The following is a 22,052-nucleotide window of genomic DNA, read 5'->3' on the forward strand; positions in this document are numbered from 1 at the left end:
AATGTCTCAGAACTTCTTGGGGGAACGGCACTCAAAGAATGGAGGAATTAGGGTGTAGAAGCAGAAAAAGAAGAAGAAAAGAGAGGCACCGATGTGGACAGATTACTTTAAACCAGGGTCCAGTCTGGAACAGTGTTTGTGTTAGGAAGACAGGTCTCAGCCTTGGGGCTCCAGATAACCTGCCTTCTGTTTATCTACACCTCTTCTCCCCCAAATCCCACCACACACGATGGGAGGGGCAGTGTGGACAGGGTTCTAATTAATCACATGTATGGCCATCTCCAGGGAAAGCTCCTTTTAATTAGGAAACTGGACATTGTTTGAAAAGAGGAGAGACCCAGACAGCAGTAGTGGGTGGGTCCCAGCACAGAAGGGCCAATTACTCTTCCTCATATCAAAATCTTTCCTAAACCTGAAGCTCCATTTCCCCACTGTGTGTTACAGAGCTAACAGAGCTTCCCAGCACGAGTTGGAGAAGGACCTGAGTGATAAGCAGGCAGCTTTCAGAATCGATGATAAATGCCACCATCTGCGAAACACGTTGGATGGTGTCAGCTACTTTCGCGGTGTGGAGAGGGTTGATGCGACGTAAGTTGGGCTCCAACTACCTCTATGATTTCGATGTCATTTAATTCATTCTCTCTCCCTTCAAAATGACACAGCTTACAGGTTAAAATGGAAAATGTGGGAAGATGAAAGACAGACCCTACTTTGGATCAGCCTTCAGTAAGCATGTGTATTCCTCAGCCAGACCTTCACACTTGCCTTCTCTATTGTTTTGTAGAAGAAAATTTGCTGTTTACACTTACTGTGGGGAACATTGAGTAATGTGTAGAATTGTGGAATCACTGTGCACAAAGTAATAGGACATTGTAAGTCAAACTTACCTCAAAAATAAATATTTTTTTGTTTTGTTTTCTAGTCTTTCACCTTAAATTTTGTTTTTTTAAATTTCTTTTCAGCAAAACAGAATTCATTGTTTTTGCACCACACCCAGTGCTCCATGCAATATATACCCTCCTTAATACCCACCACCTGGCTCCACCAACCTCCCACCCCCCGCCCCTTCAAAACCCTCAGGTTGTTTTTCAGAGTCCATAGTCATGGTTCACCTCCTCTTCCAATTTCCCTCAACTCCCTCTCCTCTCCATCTCCCCATGTCCTCCATGTTCTTTGTTATGCTCCACAAATAAGTGAGACCATATGATACTTGACTCTCTCTGCTTGACTTATTTCACTCAGCATAATTTCTTCCAGTCCCGTCCATGTTGCTACAAAAGTTGGGTATTCATCCTTTCTGATGGAGGCATAATACTCCATCGTGTATATGGACCACATCTTCCTTATCCATTCATCCGTTGAAGGGCATCTTGGTTCTTTCCACAGTTTGGCGACCGTGGTCATTGCTGCTATAAACATTGGGGTACAGAAAATATTTTAAAAAGCTCCAAAAAAAGGGTGAAAATTTGTTGTTTTTATTTCTAACTATGAAGATAACAGCTACTTGAAACAGAAAAGCCTAGAAAACACAAATAAACGTAAAGAAAAGAAGGCGTTGCCAATGGGCTGGATGCCCTGGATTCCATGGGATAAAAGTTGAAAAACAACTTCATGTTTTATTATCACTGCTTGTTAAACTGGCTTCACCAATGGTTTCTTTGCTAGGCCTCTGGATGCAGTCTTGCGTTAATGGTCTTTTTCCAGCCATTCCCTTAAAAAAATCAACTTGATTGATTGAGGTGAAATTCACCTACACACTAAAATGCATTTGGTCCAAGCGTACATTTTGGTGAGTTTTGACAAATTTCTGTGCCCATGTAACCATGACCAGGGTCAAGATAAAGAATATTTTTGTCACCTCAAAGAGTTCCCTTATTCTCCTTCCCAAGCTGACATCCCTTCCCCCTTTTCAAGTGACCCCCACATGGATTCCCTGTTGTGGGGCTGGGCACCCCCAAAGCAGCCCATCTCAGTGCTCCTGTACTAGGGACAACATGTGTCAACTTCAATTTTTAGATTCTTCACGTGTGAATCAGATTCAAACCCTATGTGCTAAGTGGTCTGCTTGAAATACCCCTTACTTGGGTTGAAGTGAGCAGGAATCATCTTCTTCTTCTCCTTCTGGGGAAGGAGATGTGCTGAGATCAAACCAGACACTCTGAGCACCTTGCCCTCCATCAAGGGCCTTCTCTATTTCCAACATGAATTTTTAGCCATTCTTCATGGGATGTCAAGGTATGGAGCATGTAGTATGTTATTTTGGGTCACTGTGGCCTGAGCTAACACCTTTAGTCAACAGTAAGATTCTTCTTTGATATTCCATCATGTCAACAAAGAAATGCCACCTGTAAACCCACCATGCCCAATGTTAACTATTAGTCCTTCCAGTATGGTTCCACACACATAGATATTTTTATTTTTATTTTTAAATAAAATTTATTTTTATTTATTTTTATTTTTTAAAGATTTTATTTATTTATTTGACAGACAGAGATCACAGATAGGCAGAGAGGCAGGCAGAGAGAGAGGAGGAAGCAGGTTCCCCACTGAGCAGAGAGCCTGATGTGGGGCTCGATCCCAGGACCCTGGGATCATGACCTGAGCTGAAGGAAGAGGCTTTAACCCACTGAGCCACCCAGGTGCCCGAGATTTGTATTTTTAAAGAGTGGCATTACAGACATACTGTTTGTATAATCTGTGTGACTTTTCATTTCCTGATATATCAAAAACACTGTGAAAATACTCTACAACACAAATTTGCATGCTATATGAATTACCTTATTTAAAATTTTTTTTCTTTTTTAAGATTTTATTTATTTATTTGACAGAGAGAGATCACAAGTAGGCAGAGAGGCAGGCAGAGAGAGAGGAGGAAGCAGGCTCCCTGCGGAGCAGAGAGCCCGATGCGGGGCTCGATCCCAGGACCCTGAGATCATGACCTGAGCCGAAGGCAGCGGCTTAATCCACTGAGCCACCCAGGCGCCCCTATGAATTACCTTATTTAAATGTACCATAATCTATCGCTTCTTGGTCTTTTGGCTAAGATCAAGTGAAATGTACCATAATCTACTCAACTTTTTCTTTACTTTTGGACACTTAGACTGTTTTCAGTTTTTTAATGATAGTCCTATATATTGCTGACAATTAATATCCTCATGTATACATTTTTGGCCACATTAATTCCTTATGATAAATTTCTATATTACTTGTTTTGACAGCTCCATATACTAATATCAGAATGATGCAGAGAAGATGAGCATGGGTCTTGGGCAAGAATGTCACACAAATTCACAAAGCACTCCTTATTTTTAGTCCTAGAGATGTAAAGTAGAACTTCGTGACAATAGTTAATGATACCGTGTTGTAAATTCAAAAGTTATTAAGAGAGTAGAACGTAACAGTTTTCATCTGAAGAAAAAATAACTGTAACTCTGTATGGTGATGGATGTTAATGAAATTTATTGTGATAATCAATTCGCAATGTAGACATGTATCAAATTATTATGTTGTGCACCTACCTGAAATAAATGCAATGTTATATGCCAATTATATCTCAGTAAAAAATTTCCATAAATGGAATTTCTGGGTTATACACATGGGTTAGGGTCTTGGTGTATGTTGTTCTCCAGCATGGTTCTATCAATCCCACATTCCTGCCTGCAGGGGAGAAACCTTTTAAAAATATGCTCACCAGAAACTTCTCATTCTCGACAGTCTTTGCTATTCCGATGAAGGGTCTTTAGTATGTTGCTGTTTTTGTCAGTACTCCTATGATTACTCCTGAGTTTGGATATTTTCTCATATGCTTCTCAGGCCAGTGAGACACATTTCTTATGAGCCACAATACCCATATCCTTCACCCATTCTCCCCCACCCTTGCTCCCCTCCCTACCAATTGGGCAGGGGACCTAGTGTGTGCCCTGGATTTAAAGAAACTAAGCAGAAATATAAGCAACAATTAAGAAAAGTTTTAAATAAGCTTTCCTCGGATGTTTACATTTTATTCAATAAACCAGGATTCAGTGATAGGGGGTTTCCCCTTTCACAAAATGAATGATCGTCTAGAGACTGTCTAGGCTGATTCATCATTGTCAACATTGTATGGTTCTACTTTTTCTTCTCCCCCTTCCCCCCCTCCCCCCCACAGGGTCTCAGTGCCGGAGTCCTGGGCCAAATTTACAGATGACAATATTCTCCGTTCCCAAAGTGAACGCGCAGCCTCTGCCAAGCTAAGAGACGACATTCAAAACCTCTTGGTTGTGACTGCCAATGAGATGTGGAATCAATTCAACAAAGTGAACTTGTCTTTCACCAATCGCATTGCTGAGACCGCAGATGCTAAAAATAAGATTCAGATTCACTTAGCGAAGGTAAATCAAGTGCCGGTGGTACCCCTTAGCTGACCCAGAGAGATAGAGCAGGGGGTTCTGGGACCACAAATCTCTCACCACTCCCAGAGAGACGCCGAAAGATGTATGGCCTCCTGACCAAACAGACTAAGAAAAATTAAAAACAGTACAAAGCACACCATTTATTTTAGCCAGGTAGCCAGGTGTCAAAATGAAATTGGAATCCACTGGTTTTTGGAATACAAAGAAGGCACTATGCACTGAAAGGTTCCTAGAATTTAATAGAAACAAAAATATTATGATTAAAGTTTAATGAATCACTGTATGTAGCTAGGAAGTGAATTTATTCTTAAAACATATGGTAAGAATGTTTTCTGTTAAATTATTTCAGGTCCTTTCTCTGGAATATAAAACCAAATACAGGAAACGATTAGGTGGTTCAAAGTGTTTCTGATATTGAACTTTTTAAAGTCCTCTAAGCATAAACATTTTACAATGACAATAAAATGAAGGATTGAGCAGGATTTGAGTGTTTCAAGATAAACAAGGAGCTCTTTCTTTACTGAACATTGGTCTTAGAGCTTTTATTATTTCTGTGGATTTATGCTACCTATAGGTTTTTGCTTCTTATTTTAAGAACCTGACACAGTCGGCCATGTGTGCTGGAAGGCACCATTATTATGCAATTGAGGGAAACCTTATTTTCTCAGACTGTGGCAATTTAAGTTCCCTTCTCATAGTGTCTTCTTTGGGCAGCAAGTATTTATTGGGCCAGACAGTGTGCTACGTTCTGTGAAGGGCAGAGAGAAGTATAATATGCAGTTTGGGTCCCAGGAAGCTTCTATTCGTGATGCGCACACATAGGAAAAGCTCATGAACAGTTAATAACAATAGAAAATTACAAATTGCAATTGCCAGAGAACAGATGCAGAAAGTGTCGTTGGGGTTCGGAGAAAGAGGGGAACATTCAGGTGGGGTGACGTCTCGAACGAAGCCTTCGGAGGTAGCCAGTCAGAGGCTGAGTTGGGATCTGTAGTGTGTCCTGGCAGAGAAGATTTCGAAGGGAGCCTGGAGCCACACTGTACAGGACATTGGTGGGAAGGTAGTCACTGGGCAGTACGAGGCAATTCTGAAGGCCTCTAGAAGGAAGGCCCGATGGAGTCCCTTTGTTCAACAAATATTTATTTAATGCTGCGTTAGTTCCCTGGGGCTATCCCAACAAAGCACTACAGGCTGGGTGGCATAAACAACAAAAGTCATTTTCCCCCCCAGAATTCTGGAGGCTAGAATTTCCAAGATCAAGTTGTCAGCAGGGCTGGTCTGTACTTGACTTGAGATGGCCATCTTCTCCCGTGGTCTTCACTTGTTCTTCCCTCCATGCATGTCTGTGTCCTAATCTCCCCTTCTTATAAGGACCACAGTCCCTTTGCACTAGGACCTACTCCAATGACCTCATTTTAGCATAATTACCTCTTTCAAAGGCACCACCTCCAAATGCAATCACATCCTAAGATACTGGGGGTTAGGACTTCAACACAGGAACTTACTTGGGGGTGGGGGAGAAGATAGCATTCAGTCCAGAATGGCTACATTTGAAGTACTGTGCTGGGTGGCTTTGGGGTAAGCACACGGAACAACACCCTGGCCTTGCCATCTTGCATCTTAGAGGCAGACGAGACATGAAAGTAGAAAAGACCAGAAAGGTGCAGAAAGAACTCCTCAGATAAAACATTAAATGTAGCAGAAGGAAGCGTTGTTTCCACCGATGAGAGACAGGGATGGCTTCACGGGAACAGGGAACCCTGAGGGAAGCTTTGGTGATGGGAACAGTGCAGTGATCTTCAACAGGTTGTTGAACGCTTGGGAGGGAGGCCAAAGCTTAAGTGACCGATTTCAGGGCTCCTGGATTACACAAGTGCCGAATCTGTGACGTTCCATGAGAGCTCTGCAGGGGAGAGAGGACAGAGCAGAGAAGTAGCTCAAGACAGAGCCTTGCACTGGGAAGTGGGGAGGGGCAGCTATAGGGAGACGCAAGGAATTAGGACAGCGGTTGGCCAGAGAAGACAAACAGGGCAAGGGTTTCAAGGAGAGGGAGACATCGGGGAGGGTTATTGTCAACTTTGAGAGTACAGTTTCACGAGGGCCACTGGGTCTTGGAGTACGGGGGTCACCTCAAGGTGAGCTGGTCCACGTGGAGGGAGTGAGCAGGACCACTGTGCAATGCACATAGCTGGGCCTGTGAGCCGGGGGCCGGAGGGTACCAAGGTCGTAGAAGAAACAAGAGTTGTCCGAACATAGGCGAGGAGACCAGGGAGGGATCCGGGTTTATGCAGTTTGGGGGACCCTCCTTTAAGAAAAAAGAACATAAAATGAGGACTCCGAATCTGCCTGTGCTCCTTCCTTGCAAGTGAGACCCTGAGAAACTTGAACTTGATTTGCTTCAAGGCTAGTCCTTCACTAGCAGGAAAACCTCTCTGTGACACTTGTAAGAAGATGAAGAGGCAGGACTACTGATGTGAGGAGGGATGCAATGGCCACAGACACGTGTGTTTTTTTTTCAGAGTTACACACACGTGTGCTGGTAAATATTTAATAATCGGCGATCTGGGGGTTGTGGGTGGGAAGAAGGCTCCAGTTTGTTGAATGTGCTCATTTCTGTGGTGTGACTACTCTCCGCCTGGCAGATTTCACCTGGGGTTAGGAAGAGACACACACAGTCGGCTCTCCAGAGACTCCCGGGGACAGGGCTGGGAGGGAGCAAGGCCCTCAGAGAATCCACCTCCCCCCAGGAGAGGGCAAGGCAGGCCTCAGGCCTCAAATTGCAAGAGGCCTCAAGCATCTGCTTCTCTTCCTGCAGACCCTGCAGGAGATCTTCCAGACTGAAATGACCATAGACTCCATCAAGAAGGCCATCAAGGACAAGTCTGCCTTCCTGAAGGTGGCTCAGACCAGATTGGACGAGCGCACGAGGAGGCCCAACATAGAGCTCTGCCGGGACATGGCTCAGCTATGGTGAGACGGGAGTGGGACCTGGGCAGGAGGGGCAAGCTCGGGGCACTCCTTGGGGCTACCCACCAGCCCCAGGGTGGCTCCATGCTCTTCATGAAGGTCCTTCTTTCTGCTTTCACCCCGGTCACATGGAAGAACGCAGTAACGGTCATTGTGTAGGATCCTTCTTCGGAAGTGTTAATAATTATTAATGACGGACATGGACTTTCATTTGGGGAGGACAGGTAAGTTCTGGAGATGGATGCTGGTGATAGGCGCACCACACTTTGAAGGTACTTAATGTCACCGAACTGCACACTTAAGAACAGTTGAGATGGTAAATTTTTTGTGTTATGTACATTTTACCACAATTTAAAAAAAAAAGGAAATGGAATCAATACTAGACACACACACACAAAAAAGTGATAATAAACGTGAAGCTTCATTCAGTGGGGCCACTCACAATCTGCGCTTCCCTGGGGTCTGGAGTTTCCAGAATGTCTCTTAAAAACAGCAGCGTGCATTGCTTGCTGTGTGGTTCTCAAGACGTGGGTCTCAGTCTCGGAAAAGGGACTCCTGGTCCTAGTTCCACAGGCCCCTTTCTATTTGTTCTCACCCATTGGTTCCCACTGGCCTTTTTTGGCATTCGGTATCTACTCTCCCCATTAAGACCATCCTCGTGGTTCCCTAGTCACTTCAGCTTGTTCTGATCTCAGTATAAGTAGAAAAGAACTGGGCTTCATCAAACACATCTCCCATCTTCAAGGCTGGCAAGGCTCCCATGCCGCCATTTTTTTTAAAAAATATTTTATTTATTTATTTGACAGACAGAGATCACAAGTAGGCAGAGAGGCAGGCAGAGAGAGAGAGAGGAGGAAGCAGGCTCCCCGCGGAGCAGAGAGCCCGATGTGGGGCTCGACCCCAGGACCCTGAGATCATGACCTGAGTCAAAGGCAGAGGCTTAACCCACTGAGCCACCCAGGCGCCCCCCCATGCCGCCATTTATCTCCCCAACACTAGGCGTCTTTTCGTATGATGATGATTTAAACCTTGAGCATTCCTTTTAGGATGGGCTCATCAGGAACTGGGCAAAGGTCTTTTCCCCCTCTTACGTCTGGCTTCATTTCCAATTTCCCAATACCTGCCAGCTTGCCTTTTCTTTGCGGAGTTCTCCTTGGCTTTTCTCAGGTCATGAAATGGTCTCTGCCGAATCAAATCAAATTTATAGCAACTGGAGGGACAAAGGGGCTGCACTCGAACTCCAAATTCTTTTCTGGTGCTGTGGTCAGTTGCCACTAGTCTCGTCTCCTGCCTGGTTCCTTGATGGGATTCCTTTATCATCACAAGGATGGATCCTGGGATTAAATGGCATTGAGCCCTGCCAAGGAAGCAAGTGTGGATTTCTTGGAGGGTAAGGAAGACGGTTGTGAGGCCAACAATGATGAAGATGAGAAAGACAGTGAAATGGCAGAGAAGAGTAGGTGATTATGTGTGGCTCTCATTCTGGGCTGAGCCCTGTCCTCGGCCTCTTACACTACCTCATTCATTATGTGCATTTCACAAATAAGGAAACGGAGGCAGAAGCGGGTTGCATGCTGTGGTAAGTAAGGGCACCGTTTGAGCCCTTGCCTGCCTCACTGCAGAGCCCTATTCAACCAATCAGCTTCTGTGTGGGAAGTTTCTGCCTCCCCATCTTTACACATGCATGGTCCTTTTATCATCCCCCTCATCGTGCGGCCGATCCCATCCCCCTTCCTCGATGCCCTAACGGAGCGAGTCAGCAAAGCAGGTACTGTGTCCCCATCTCTTTCTCATAGAGGATGAAACTGAGGGTCACAGAGGCGATCTTTACAGCAAAACCCCCTACCAGCACCCACGCATGTTGTCTGTGTTGCATGCTAAGAAGCACGTTTGAGCATTTATGCCAAAGCCAATGCCAGAGCCAATGCCTTTCTCCTGGTAGATCTGCTGTCTGGGCCATAGCCATGTGCGTGTGAACCCAGGCTGGTACACATTTCCCCAGGTGGGTTCCAGAGAACCGCTCTTCCTACACCGTCCGTTCATTACTTAGGATTAGCTCTCCTCCCCTCCAGAGGTCCATCTGCGGTGTCCACGTGCTTCTGAAGACTGTGGCAGTGAGTACCCGGCCATCTGGCCGGTTAGGATTAGGTCACGAATTGTGGCTTTCTGCAAATCTTACGAGGGGTAGCTGAGCAGAGTTGCATTCTCTGAAAGTTTCTGAGGAGTCCCCAGAAGTAGAGACGGAAATCTATCAGTTGTTCAGCCTGGCATCGGACAAGCCTGGGGCTGCTTTTTTTAAATTAAATTACATTTTTAATTTTTATTTTTTTAAAGATTTTTATTTATTTATTTGACAGAGAAATCACAAGTAGGCAGAGAGAGAGGGGGTTTTGAGCAGTGGTCTAATTTGACGTTGGAGTTATCAGACAACGAGGCATTAAAGGTTGCTGCACAGAAACTGAATGATTTTTACTTTTCTCCCCCCTTCAGGGCTACACAGAATTTACTTTCCCTTTGCTTCCCATAGAATCCATACTATGTCCATTTCCTCTGCTCCTTTATTGACTTTAGGACAAAAAAACCTCTTTTTGTTTCCATAAGGATTTCTCATCCAAGTGTCGTTGCCAAAAAGACCACAGACTCAGGGGAGCGAGGACAGAGAAAAACGGCAATTTTCATTTTGAGACTTTTATTTTCATTTACAGTGTTCCGAACGGGTTCTTTCAAAAGTAACTCTAAACATTTTTGGCTCTTGGTGGCAGGCCAGACCAGGTTCTGCTTTGCTTCAGTCATCTTGGTACATTCAGAAAAACAAAAAAATGACGGTAGCTTTATTTGTACTTGAATGCAAAATGTTTTTTCAGTTCTGTAATTTCCCCCCAAAACGAGCGGTTTCAGCAGAACGGCTTTCTGTGATCTGCCAAGAACAAGGAAGGCGAGGCAGAGGGGTGGCCTTGAAAGTGGGTGAGAATGTGTTTCTGAAGGCACAAACAGGAGGCAAGTCCAGGACCCCCCAGCCCTATTCACGCAGCAACGGGAAGCTGGGAACTAGGTCCCTGCATTTTCTGGATCTTGAATTCCCTTTAAAAAAAAAAATTAAATTTAAAAAAAGAAAAATTAATCATTGATCTTTCAACATCCGTATTTTCAAAAGTTCCCTCCCAGATAAATTTTCCACCAGGCTAGGGTTTGTCAGCTAGGAGTAAGGACTCATAGATCATTGTGCTCTGTTTCCTGCCTCCGGGTTTGGGGGTCCTTCTGAAGCTCTCGGACCAGCGCAGGAGAAAGTGAGGGGGGGGTGGGGTGCCATTATACACCCCCACCCCCCACCCGCGGTCAACCCCATCCCCCACACGGTTGCCAAGACCTCCCCACTGTTTTATACCCTGGGATCTTTCCAAGAGACTTTTCTTTTTAACCCACCTTGAAGGAAGCAACAACAGAAATGAGCTTTTAGATCGGCTCTCAGATTTTGTGTTTATCCATTGGAGACCAAAGGGAACGTCAGGCACAGTAGGTTTCAGTTCCTTCCCTCGCCCCATGGAAAGTCTTTGTAGTTTCCTCGCAGTGCAGGTTCTAAGATGAAGGGAGATGCGCTGTGTGTGGTTGCTTCTGTGAGTCTTTTGTGAGCGCCTTGACACTTGGGGGCTGCCTGCAGGTGTCTTGAGCACTGACCCCGGCGGCAGGTGTATCTCCGGAGCAGGGCACGCCCAGAGGTGGGCTCCGCAGAGCAGTTTCTAGACCATCACAGTCTGATCTCTGTGTTGTCCCAGCCAGATACATTGGCCCTGTTGCCTTGTTGCGGTGTTGGTCACGAAAGATCAAAGGGAGTTTAAGTCCCTTCAAACTGTTTCCTTTTTGTAAAATATTTACTGCATTCTCCCTGATTTTAAAAGTAGCATCTGTTCATGATAGGAAAACAAAACAAAACAAAACAGGAAAAGTAAAAAATAAAACCTATCTTTGATTCTTTGTGCCATGGAGGGATAACAGAGGTTAGCATTTTGTTGTACTCGACACCAGGCGTGTTCACAAAATTGTGATCATGCTGCCTGTGGGATTTTCTAACCTCACTTTTCCTTCCTTCCTTACCCTCTCCTTCCCTCCCTCCTTACCTCCCTTCCTTTCTCTCTCTCCCCCTTCCTCTCCCTCTCTCTTTCTTTCTTTTTAAAAAATTACTTATTTATTTGAGAAAGAGAGAGTGAGAGAGCATGGGTGCATGAGCAGGGGAGGGGAATGGAGGGGAGGACGGGGAGGAGCAGTGGGACAAGCAGATCCCTGCTGAGCAGGAAGCCCTACGTGGGGCTCACTCCCAGGACCCTGAGATCATGAGCTGAGACGAAGTCAGACACTCAGCCGGCTGAGGCACCCAGGCGCCCCTATCTTGGCTTTTTCAGTCAACATCATATTGTGAGTTTCTTCCCCCACCTCAAGTACAAATTCTCTTTTTTCCAAAGTGTTGCTTGCCTGGCTTCCATCATGTGGCTAGAGCGTAGATCATCATCGGGTATGAGTGATGTTTCCTCTTGTTTTCTCATACTACGACTCAACCCAAGATAACACTGCGAAGAAATTATTCCTTTATTCTTTGATGTCAAACGTTCCACCGTATTTTCCCTGCAAGTTTTCTTGTTCAGTTTCACAAGACCGAGATGCAGTGTGATGTTAAAATGAATTCAAGGAATATATAGATCTCTATGGAGTCCAAATGAGTACCCCCTTCTCTACCCTCTTGTCTCCCCTCCACTCAGCCTAAACTGTGGCCTTTGAATTGGTGCATCTCCTTAAAATTGTGTCTTTAGGAAGAAGAGAGCACGGAGGGTTTGGGGTAGAAAAATTTTGCTTTGGAGCCACTTTAATATTCCGCGAGAGCCCACTTTGTGCCGGGCACTACACGGGCCTTATGGTGGGGTTGCCCGATTTTGCAACTCAAAACCTGGGATGTCCAGTAAAATTTGAGTTTCAGGTAAAAAACAATGAATGGTTTTCAATACAGATATATCCCAAATCTTCAGAGAGACGGAGAGTAGAATGGTGATTGCCGGGGGCAGTGGGGTGTTGGTTTTTCATGAGGACTGAGTTTCAGTTTTGCAAGATAAGTTTTGTGGATGGAGGGTGGTGATGATTGCATAACCGTGTGAACCGAGGGAAGGCTGTTGGAACTGTTCGCCCAAAGGTTAAGACAGTAAATTCTCTCTTGTCTGTCTTTGATCACAATTAAAAAACACTTTTACTAAAACAACTGCACATGGTCTGAAATTCAAATTTACCTGGGCTTCCTGTGTATTAATCTGGCCTCCTTACACGGTGGGGATTACAATTAGAAACGGTCTTACCCAAGGGGGTCCTGGATACTGACCCCAACACGCGGGGTTTCTGCTTCTCTACCCTTTGCTTGCAGGGAGCTGAGACGGTAGGGGCAGGAAATGGGACCCAGTTCCTTATTACGGCCAGTGAGACTCCTTATTTCCTTCTTAGCTTCCTGGATAACCACGCGAAGCTTATAAACACATGTGGGCTGCGTGCCTGTGGAGACGGCAGGCAGCTCATGGGTCTCTTGGCTCAGTTTCCTTGTCTGTGAAACAAGGAAGCTGGGCTTGATGACCTCTCACATTTATTTTCCAGCGGCAGAGTTCTGTGAAGCCAGACAGTTGCCTGGGTATAATAATGATTTTAACATGGCCGGGATATTTTTCTATAATGGTGAAAGACCCACATATCTTTACGTGGTCATCATTGCTATTCTCTTTACATTACTGTATTTTTAAAAATTTTTTATTTTTTTTATGTAGGCTCCACACCCAATGTGGGGCTTGAACTCATGACCCTGAGATTGAGAGTTCCATGCTCTACTGAATGAGCTGGCCAGGCACCCCTGTATTACTGCGTATTTTAATTAATTCCATGCACCTCCAGTCTGTTGATAAATGAATTCCCAAATAAAATAACCTTAATATTGAGTCAATTTGATAAATACAATTTGATAAATTTGGAGTTGTGTTTTCAGTTGACTGGAGTTAGGTAGGGGAGCAGCGTGGTAATTAAAAGCAGCCAGTGGGTAGTTCCATGCAATACTCTAAATTCCTTATACCTCAGTTTTGTCATCTGTAAAATGGGGATAATCATGATATCTACTTCATGGTGTTATTATGAGGATTAAATTGTCTGATCATGTAAAGTACTGAGGATAGTAAATACATACATATTTATATATATATATACTACATGTATCATGTGTACATATATATAATAAAGTAGTTAATAAGTGTGTTGCTATAATTACTATCATTATTATTGTCTTTTTATAAACTGTTTCCTAATTTTTTTTTCATGTGGTCAAGTGACCACATGGTCATCTCTCCACAATATATTTGGTCAAATCAGTGGGTAAAGGAGAACCTGCTTAATTGCTCCCTAGGAAGGGAAGGCTTTCTAAATATGAACACAATGGAAGAAATCACAAAGAAAAAGAAAGATTTGGCTTACTGTAAAAAAATTGAAATCTTACATATAATAAAGACATCATAACTACAATTAAAAAGGCAAAAAACAAATTAGGGAAAACATTTGCCAGAAGCAAAACAGACACGCCCCCCAAAATCAATATGCCTAATATGGAAAGAGCTCTTTGCAGATGAGTCAGAAAATTGGTGATAAGTCAGTAGAAAGGGAGCAAAGGAGAGAAGCAGTTCTCAGAAGAAATGAAGCAAGCGACAATACCAGTGGACACTTAGGAAACGTTTGCTAATAATCAGAGAAATGAAAATTGAAACAACATTGACTAATATAATTTGAGGAGAGCCTATACATTTTTTCATGAAATGAATTTTTTCTTTTGTCTTAATGAAAAATGTGCCTTTTTTTAAAAAAAAAATCATCAGGGACACCTGGGTGGCTCAGTGGATTAAGCCGCTGCCTTCGACTCAGGTCATGATCTCAGGGTCCTGGGATCGAGCCTGCTTCCTCCTCTCTCTCTGTCTGCCTCCCTGCCTACTCGTGATCTCTCTCTCTGTCAAGTAAATAAATAAATCTTTAAAAAAAATCTTCACAAGGTAATTGGAACTACAACCTGTTACACCCTCTATAGAGCTGATTTCAAGCCTTATCCTGTTCTACTGCATCTTCGACAATTATGAAGATATTTAGTCTGGGAACTTGAGGCATTGCCTTAGGAGGTTCCTGGGGGACAGGGGCATTAAAATTTCAGGAATGCGCCTTTTGCTAACCCTTTCCACTGCCATTGTGCCGTACTTTAGCCACCGAGTAAACCTGGGCGTCCCCTTCTTCCCAACAATGAAAACAGTTTCGATGATAAACAGTGTAAGGAAGTCCAACAAAGCTTTGATGTTCCCGATTTGTACTATTTTTTTTTTAAAGTCACGTTTATAAGTTTTCCCTTTTTAAAAAAAATATAATAATTTAATGTGTGTGTGTGTGTGTGTGTATGAAAACTTGGGGGTAAATTTGATGGTGTCCCTAAAATATGCTTAGTTTGCCGTTCGGATTCTGGGCGTTGTTACTGGGAGTGGCGCTGGCCTGATTCTAGAACACCAAGGAAGCCCAGGTATTGCTTCCTCTGCTCATTTGTTCTGACATTGGGATGACCCCTGTGCCCCTAGAGGCTCCCTGTGCACTCAGCCCAGCAGCCACCTTCCGGCAGGAATTCAGTAACCCTGCAGGCCCTTAATTCAGCCCATCACCAGCCTCCAGAGTGCGATTTCCACTAACCTAACCTGATGCTTCTTTGCTCACACAGCCTTGTTAACGAGGTGTATGAGGTGGACGACACCATTCAGACCTTGCAGCAGCGTCTGAGGGACGCGGAGGACACCCTGCAGTCGCTGGTCCACACCAAGGCCACCCTGGAGCATGACCTGGCGGTCAAAGCCAACTCCCTGTACATTGACCAGGAAAAATGCATGAGCATGCGTAAGACCTTCCCCAACACCCTCCGGCTGGTGGGCTTCTGTTAGGGCCCGCCGGGGGCCGGCGAAGTGGGACCACAGCCCTGTTGCAGCTAATTTAAACGGAGTGCGAATATAGTCACTTATTAAAGGATTGTGTTGACAGAAATGTACCCGCGTGCTGTCTCAGAGAGTCTTTTGTTTACATCCAAACCTTCATTTTCCACTATGTATTAGGCTTCTGAGCTGTGGGAAGGATATAAAGAAATATAATCAATCTCATAAAGAAGGTAAAAAAAGATTATTTGTATTATTCTGGTTGTCACCTGTGTAACATGAATGGGCTGGAAAGGAGAAATGTATTTCCTCTAGGCGGTGGGGGCAGGCATCACGAATAAGGTGGATTTTCTGCTCTGTCTGGAAGGAAACCCAGAGGAAAGGAGAATGGCCCTTGGGTATGTGGTGGTTGGGGGTAGTCTGAGCAAAAACAAGGGTGGAAAAACGCATAGGGGATTTGGAACGATAGTAAGGAGACCTGTTTGACTGTGATTCATAATGCCAGGTGTATAATGTGGGGGGGGGTCTTTATCTCCGGGTGAAGGAGTTGAAGGGAGCAAGCAGACCTCGCCAAGCTGGGAAATGGCCATACGAAATTGCGACGGACAACGATATTAGAGTGATAGCAGTAGAAACAAAGAAAGGAGAAATGCAAAACATATTCTAACCAATCAACAGGGCTTGGTAACCCTTTCCATGGGAACCGAGTGCGAAGGGGTCCAGGATGGCTGAGGCGTTGACCCTAGATGAGTTGCAAAATGGGGCATTGCTTGAATTCCAGGAGGTCCTGTGGTATCCCAGGCGTTTCTGTTTAAAATAACTTTTTCTTTATTATAAATGAAAAACATTTGCGTGACATATTTTGGAAATGAAAACACACACACACCAACTCCTAAGAAGCACATGTTATCCCAACACCCCGAAATGACCACCGAGTTCTGTCAACATTTTCTGTGCTCTTGATTCCTTTGCTTTGACTCTCTGTGTATATGCATAATATTTATCTACACCTGTGGGTAATAGGTAATGTTTATGGTTATTTCCATATATAAATATGTCACTGGCTGTTTATTCACAGCATCATTTTTGAAAATCTTTCCTTTCTACCTCCAAAACGCAATATGTTTTGCTTGTGGGAACTTGAGAAAATACAGACAAAAAAAAAAAGAATAATAAATGTCTTCTATTTTTCTAAACTAGGTACTTGGATATGTACAGATTTTTATTTCTGTACTTATACACTGGTGTTCCTCTCAAAAATCGGAATCATTCCGAATAAACTAGCTAGCATTGATAAAACACCTACTATGTGTCTGATACCGTTCTCAGTACCTCATTCACCATTTATGCTTCTCCACTGAATCCTACTTACACTTTCCATGTCATTAAATATCTTTTCAAACTTCATTTTAATGGCCTTTTGACGTACCATTGCAAGGAAGTTCTAGAATGTTTCATAACCAATTTTTTTGAAAAATAGCTTTTACGGGGTGTTGTGATATTGCCCCCCTGAGCGTTGTGTTACTCGGCACTCCTGCCAACAGTCTATGAGGGGGTGAGTCTTTCTGCATCTTTGAAAACTCTTTGTCATTTTGTTTTTTTACCATTTCATAGTATAAGAAGGATCTTAATTGCTTTAACATCTTGTTCTTTGGACAGTATTGATGTCGAGCGTCATTCCTTGGCTCCTTGAAGTTTTTCTGCTAATTGCTTGTTTTTGTTATTTTCCTATTTCCCCTAAGTAGGAAGGGGAATTTTTTTTTTAATCTTTTTTTTCCCATTTATTTGTGAGAGTTCTCCATACATCAATCATAGGACACTTCGCCATAGGTACTGAACATGGGTCCTTTATACGGCACTCGCTTTTACATTTTGTTTATGGTTTTTAATGTACAGTGGGTGAAGTGTACAAATGTTTCCATTATGATTTATTTATGCCTTTGGAGTTACACCGGGAAAGCTCTTCCTCATCTCAAGATTATTTACTTGTAATTTCTTCTAATTCCTCTAGTGTTTTCTGAACCATCTGGAGTTCAACCTGATAGGATGTCGAGAACATTTTGGCTTTGAATCCTTTGATGCAGAAGTCCCGAGATGGGAAGGTGGGACTACCGGAGGGAAAGGCTTCCTGCCTGTCTCCTACTTACTTGCCACTTCGGTGCAGCCCCCTCTCGCCCATTAGCTAGTAGCATCTCTCTGTCTGTCCTCTCTACTCCCATCTACTGCTGTTGATTAACCCCAAACCCTGTCTCTCTCTCTCTCTTCCTCTCTCTCTCTCTGTTTCTTAAAAGTTTCTCAGACCTTGATTAGTCAACTTCATGAAACATCTCAAAATGCTAGAAAAGTTGACTTAAACATGGTGAGCTTGGACTGGAGATAGTTTTGCCGTCTCAATATATCATTTTAGAAATCAAATTGTAGGTTTTTGTCCTCCCGTCGCTTCTAGTGGAAACAAAGATCTTTAAGTGACACTTGAGCACTTAGGCAATGGGGGCAATCAAGCGTTGATGGTCATCGCCTTTAGACGACAGTAAGAATAAACATAAATTCCACACGTCTCTAAGTTGTTATATGTTTCGGGGAAAATCTTGCCGACTTTTTCCATGAATTGTTACCTTTTTTAAAGACTGTATGCCTGCGGAGTTTTTTTCCCTTAAACATATGTTGCCGGCATTGCAAGAATGTGATGGGAAGAAAACGCAGTTCAGACACAGAAAAAGCCAGTTTTCTTGTTATTTCAGTAACCCGTGGGCAAGACTAAGTTCCACAAATAAACATTCAGTTGCTCGTCTTAAATGTTGTGGCCGCTTCACGAGGGTAAATATTCTAATGCTGAAATCCACGAACAGCTAAGAAACACAAAGCGCGATCTTGTTTAAGAGTCACACGACTGCAAATATCAACACGGGATGTGGCTTTATATACTCAGTCCCCAAGTATCTTTAATAGTATGTGGCTTTAAGAAGGGCTGCTGGACCGTCAAAGGCTTCCACCTCCCCAAGCATCATTCAGATTTAGAAATGCGCATAACTGCCCCAAATAGCCAAGTCACCTATAATTTTAGTAATGTCCATTTATGCTTCCGGGGAAGTGTTTTCATAAACACCTCACCTGGCACTTTGGAGTCGTGAGTTCATGCTGTAAATAGCTGAGGTGGGTTCTGGTTTTAGGTTATAATTTTTGCTTTGCTCTGAAAGCAGGGATGGAGTCCTTCCCTTTGTACGTCAGGGCTGGCTCAAGGCACACAGGAGGGGGCGGAGTGACTGGTCATTGTCAGCGTTCACTCTGCTAGCCCTGACCCTTCAACTGTTCCCAGCAGCGCTGGGTTCGCCCTTGGCGTGATTGCCAAGACCAGCCTTCTGCGCAGAGTGCTCTGATGGTATTTTTGGAACCCTGTATATTCATGCATTCATGGGGAAAAGAGACAATATTTAATCTCCTCACCAGAGCTGGACAATCGATTTTACCTTGCAGACAAGCTCCAGACCTTGGTAGTGTGTATTTATGGAGTGCTGAGTTGAGAAGGATTTGAGGCCCGGAGTGAGCTTGGACAGGTAAGACTCTAGAGGTGCCCTAGAAGAGTGTTGTCTGCAAAGGGTCCAGGGCGGAGAAGAGGCAGCACAAATACAGTTAGCTTTTCTCTAAGTTATTCTGAATCCTCTTCAGCTCAAATCTTTCTCTGTCAACATCTACAAGTTTCTGTTTTATGATTCGTGGCTCATTCCCTCCGGACCCTGTTATTTGCTGATTTTGCTGGGAGCTAATAGAAGATCCTTTCTTTGCCAACTTTTTCCTTTTAGTGAAAGGACCTTCTGAAGAGCTCCCCAGGACCAAAATGCAACTCTGGTGTCTTCATGGCACAGTGAAGAGAGAGCTTTTTGAGGAAGGGGGAGCCTTTTGCTGCTGCTGTGAATGCTATCTCATTGTGTATGGATGGACAGAGCTGTGGGAACCAAACAAATTCCTTCTTTTTCTCAGTTACTTTTTCCTCCTCCCTGTAGGGTGAAGTGATAACTTTGAACTAAGTTTCAAGGCTCTCGTCTTGGGTATTTTAGGTCTTCAATCATTCAGACATAAGGATGCTTTTCCTACTCCCCCGACCCCCATCAAACGGTCCTCTGCTTGCCTGAGAACCTGCTCTTTATGGAAACCTATGCCTTCACTGATAACAAAAATTATTATGTGCATTAGGGGGCATCCGATTTATTTGCAACAAGCTGGTCAGTTCCACCTTTCAACCCCAGGCCACTTATGTGTGTCGCAAAGATGGAGGCTCTTTAAGAGAGATGAGGTCAGGCAACCTGAGGGGAAAATAATAAGCCAGGGCCACAGACAAGACTTAAAACACCATCTATATCACAGAATGAAAGATTAAAGCATTGACACATTTATTTATTTATTATTTATAAAGATTTATTTGTTTATTTGAGAGAGAGAACACATGTGCGTGAGGAGAGGGAGAGACAGAGAAGGAGAGAGAAATCCTCAAACAGACTCCCCTCTGAGTGCAAAGCCCGACTTGGGACTCAACCTCAGGACCCTGAGATCATGAATCATGACCTGAGCTGAAACCAAGAGTCAGATGCTCAACTGACTGTGCCACCTAGGCACCCCAAAGCATTGACACTTTAAAATAATGCTGGAAGGGCAACCAACTTTCTCAGTTTCCTAAAAGGTAGATGTAGTAGATATTTCTCAGGATTTGGGGGGAAAATAACCATGCCTCCGAGTAGTCATGCCTTTGCAAAATCCTCTCATCTCCTTGACTATGGGCTGACTTTCTGATCGCCAACAGACTGCAGTGTAAAACTGTGCCAATTCTTGGCCAAAGCCTTGAGAAGGCCTGGAAGCTTCTGCTTTTATGCTCTTGAGACCTAGTTGTCATGTAAGAAGTGTGACTGCCCTGAGATCACCATGTTGTGAAGGAGCCCAAACAGCCCCATGGGGAGGCTCATGTGGAAAAGAACTTCAGCCAACAGCCGCAGATAGGCTCCTGGGGAGGCCACACCAGCTGCCAGTCATATGAATGAGACCATCTGGAATCTTACTGCCTTCCCAGTGCCTCTGCTGACCCCACGGGAGGCAGAACTGCCCAACCAACCTACAGAATCATAAGAAATAATAAACCATTGTCTTGAACTATTAAGTTCTTGGATAATTTTAATGACTCAAGTTTCTTGAGTTGCTCATCACTATGTTCTCATCATAACCACAACAATCTCATGAGACAGTTATTATTGCCATCCTGCAGTTGGGGAAACTGAGACTCAGAGAGGTTGCATAACCCCACAGTTGTTAAACAACTAGTCTGAGGTTACTCAGATAGAAATGCTGGATTGAGTGTTCAATCCCCTTATCTGACACTGGGATATGAGCTCTTAACCACTATTTTATACCGTTAGAGGGTCTCCAGATTGTTCTTCTCAGCAACAACAACAACAAATGTTTAAAATGATAGCACTGTTGGATTTAGAATTGAGGACAGAGGCACGGAAGAAGCTTTAATTTTGGGAAATTTGCATAAAAGTAAAACATGAGTGACATCCAGCCTCTGGGTTGATGATCATCTCTTGATTTTGACACATGTGATGAGAACGGTGATAGTCAACTCAAGCTGAGTAGAAGAACTTTATAAATAGTATTTCACAATCACAGCTGTTCTCTAGGGCGCACACATTTAACTATCCACATTAAAAAAATGAGGAAATTGAGACTGAGGCAAGTAGAATAATCCAGAGTCAAGCCACTAGTAAGATTCAGAGCCAGGATCTGAACTCAGATAGGTTCTCTTCCAAACATCACTAGGCGTCAGGGAAATACAAGTCAAAACCACAATAAGATACCACTTCACACCAGTCAGAATGGCTAAAATAAACAACTCACGAAACAACAGATGTTGGTGAGAATGGGGAGAAAGGAGAGCCCTCTTACACTGTTGGTGGGAATGCAGACTGGTGCAGCCACTCTGGAAAACAGTATGGAGTTTCCTTAAAAAGTTAAAAATAGAGCTACCCTATGACCCAGCAATTGCACTATTAGGTAATTATCCAAAGGATACCAACAGTGATTTGAAGGGACACCTGCACCCCAATGTTTATAGCAGCAAAGTCCACAATAGCCAAACTATGAAAAGAGCTCAGATGTGCATCGACAAATAAATGGATAAAGAAGATGTGGCTGTATATTATAGATGTGGCTATATATATATATGTATATATATATATGACATAAATTACATAATTACATATAACAAATGGAATATTACCCAGCCATCAAAAAGAATTAAATCTCTCCATTCACAATTGACATGGATGGAATTAGAGGGTATTAGGCTCGGTGAAATCAGGCAGTCAGAGAAAGACAAATATGATTTCACTCATATGCGGAACTTAAGAAACAAAAGAGATGAACATAGGGTAAGGGAAGGAAAAATAAAATAAGATGAAAACAGAGAGGGAGACAAATCATAAAAGACTCTTAACTATTGAAAAGAAACTGAGGGCTGGAGGGAGGTGGGTGGGGAGATGGGGTAACTGGGTGATGGGCATTAAGGAGGGCACTTGATGTATGAGCATTGGGTGTTATATGCAACTGATGAATTACTGAATTTTTACCCCTGAAACTAATAATACAGATACGTTAACTAAATTGAATTTAAATTAAAAAATTGAAAAAAAATCACTGATACATTACTACATTGCCTCTTTCTAAATGCTTTAGAATGCATTAGACA

The 22,052-nt window shown here is 43.5% G+C and overlaps 1 protein-coding gene and 1 non-coding gene across 3 annotated transcripts in view; both read left to right on the forward strand.

Moving 5' to 3' along the window:
• Positions 1-15,388, forward strand: part of TEKT3 (tektin 3) — a 38,695-nt gene extending 23,307 nt beyond the window's left edge. For both annotated transcript variants that reach the window (XM_045985610.1, XM_045985612.1), the window contains 4 exons: positions 445-588; positions 4,148-4,370; positions 7,207-7,361; positions 15,115-15,388. In XM_045985610.1, the coding sequence (XP_045841566.1) occupies positions 445-588; positions 4,148-4,370; positions 7,207-7,361; positions 15,115-15,331 (739 nt within the window). In that variant the 3' untranslated portion in view covers positions 15,332-15,388. The remainder of the gene's footprint in view (positions 1-444; positions 589-4,147; positions 4,371-7,206; positions 7,362-15,114) is intronic.
• On the forward strand, positions 3,205-3,310 carry LOC123930341. The gene has a single exon (XR_006816057.1). It is a non-coding gene; the product is annotated as a U6 spliceosomal RNA (small nuclear RNA).
• Positions 15,389-22,052: the final 6,664 nt, after the last annotated feature.

The sequence above is a fragment of the Meles meles genome, chromosome 18 (genome assembly GCF_922984935.1).
Source record: "Meles meles chromosome 18, mMelMel3.1 paternal haplotype, whole genome shotgun sequence".
NCBI classification, from domain to species: Eukaryota; Metazoa; Chordata; class Mammalia; order Carnivora; family Mustelidae; genus Meles; species Meles meles.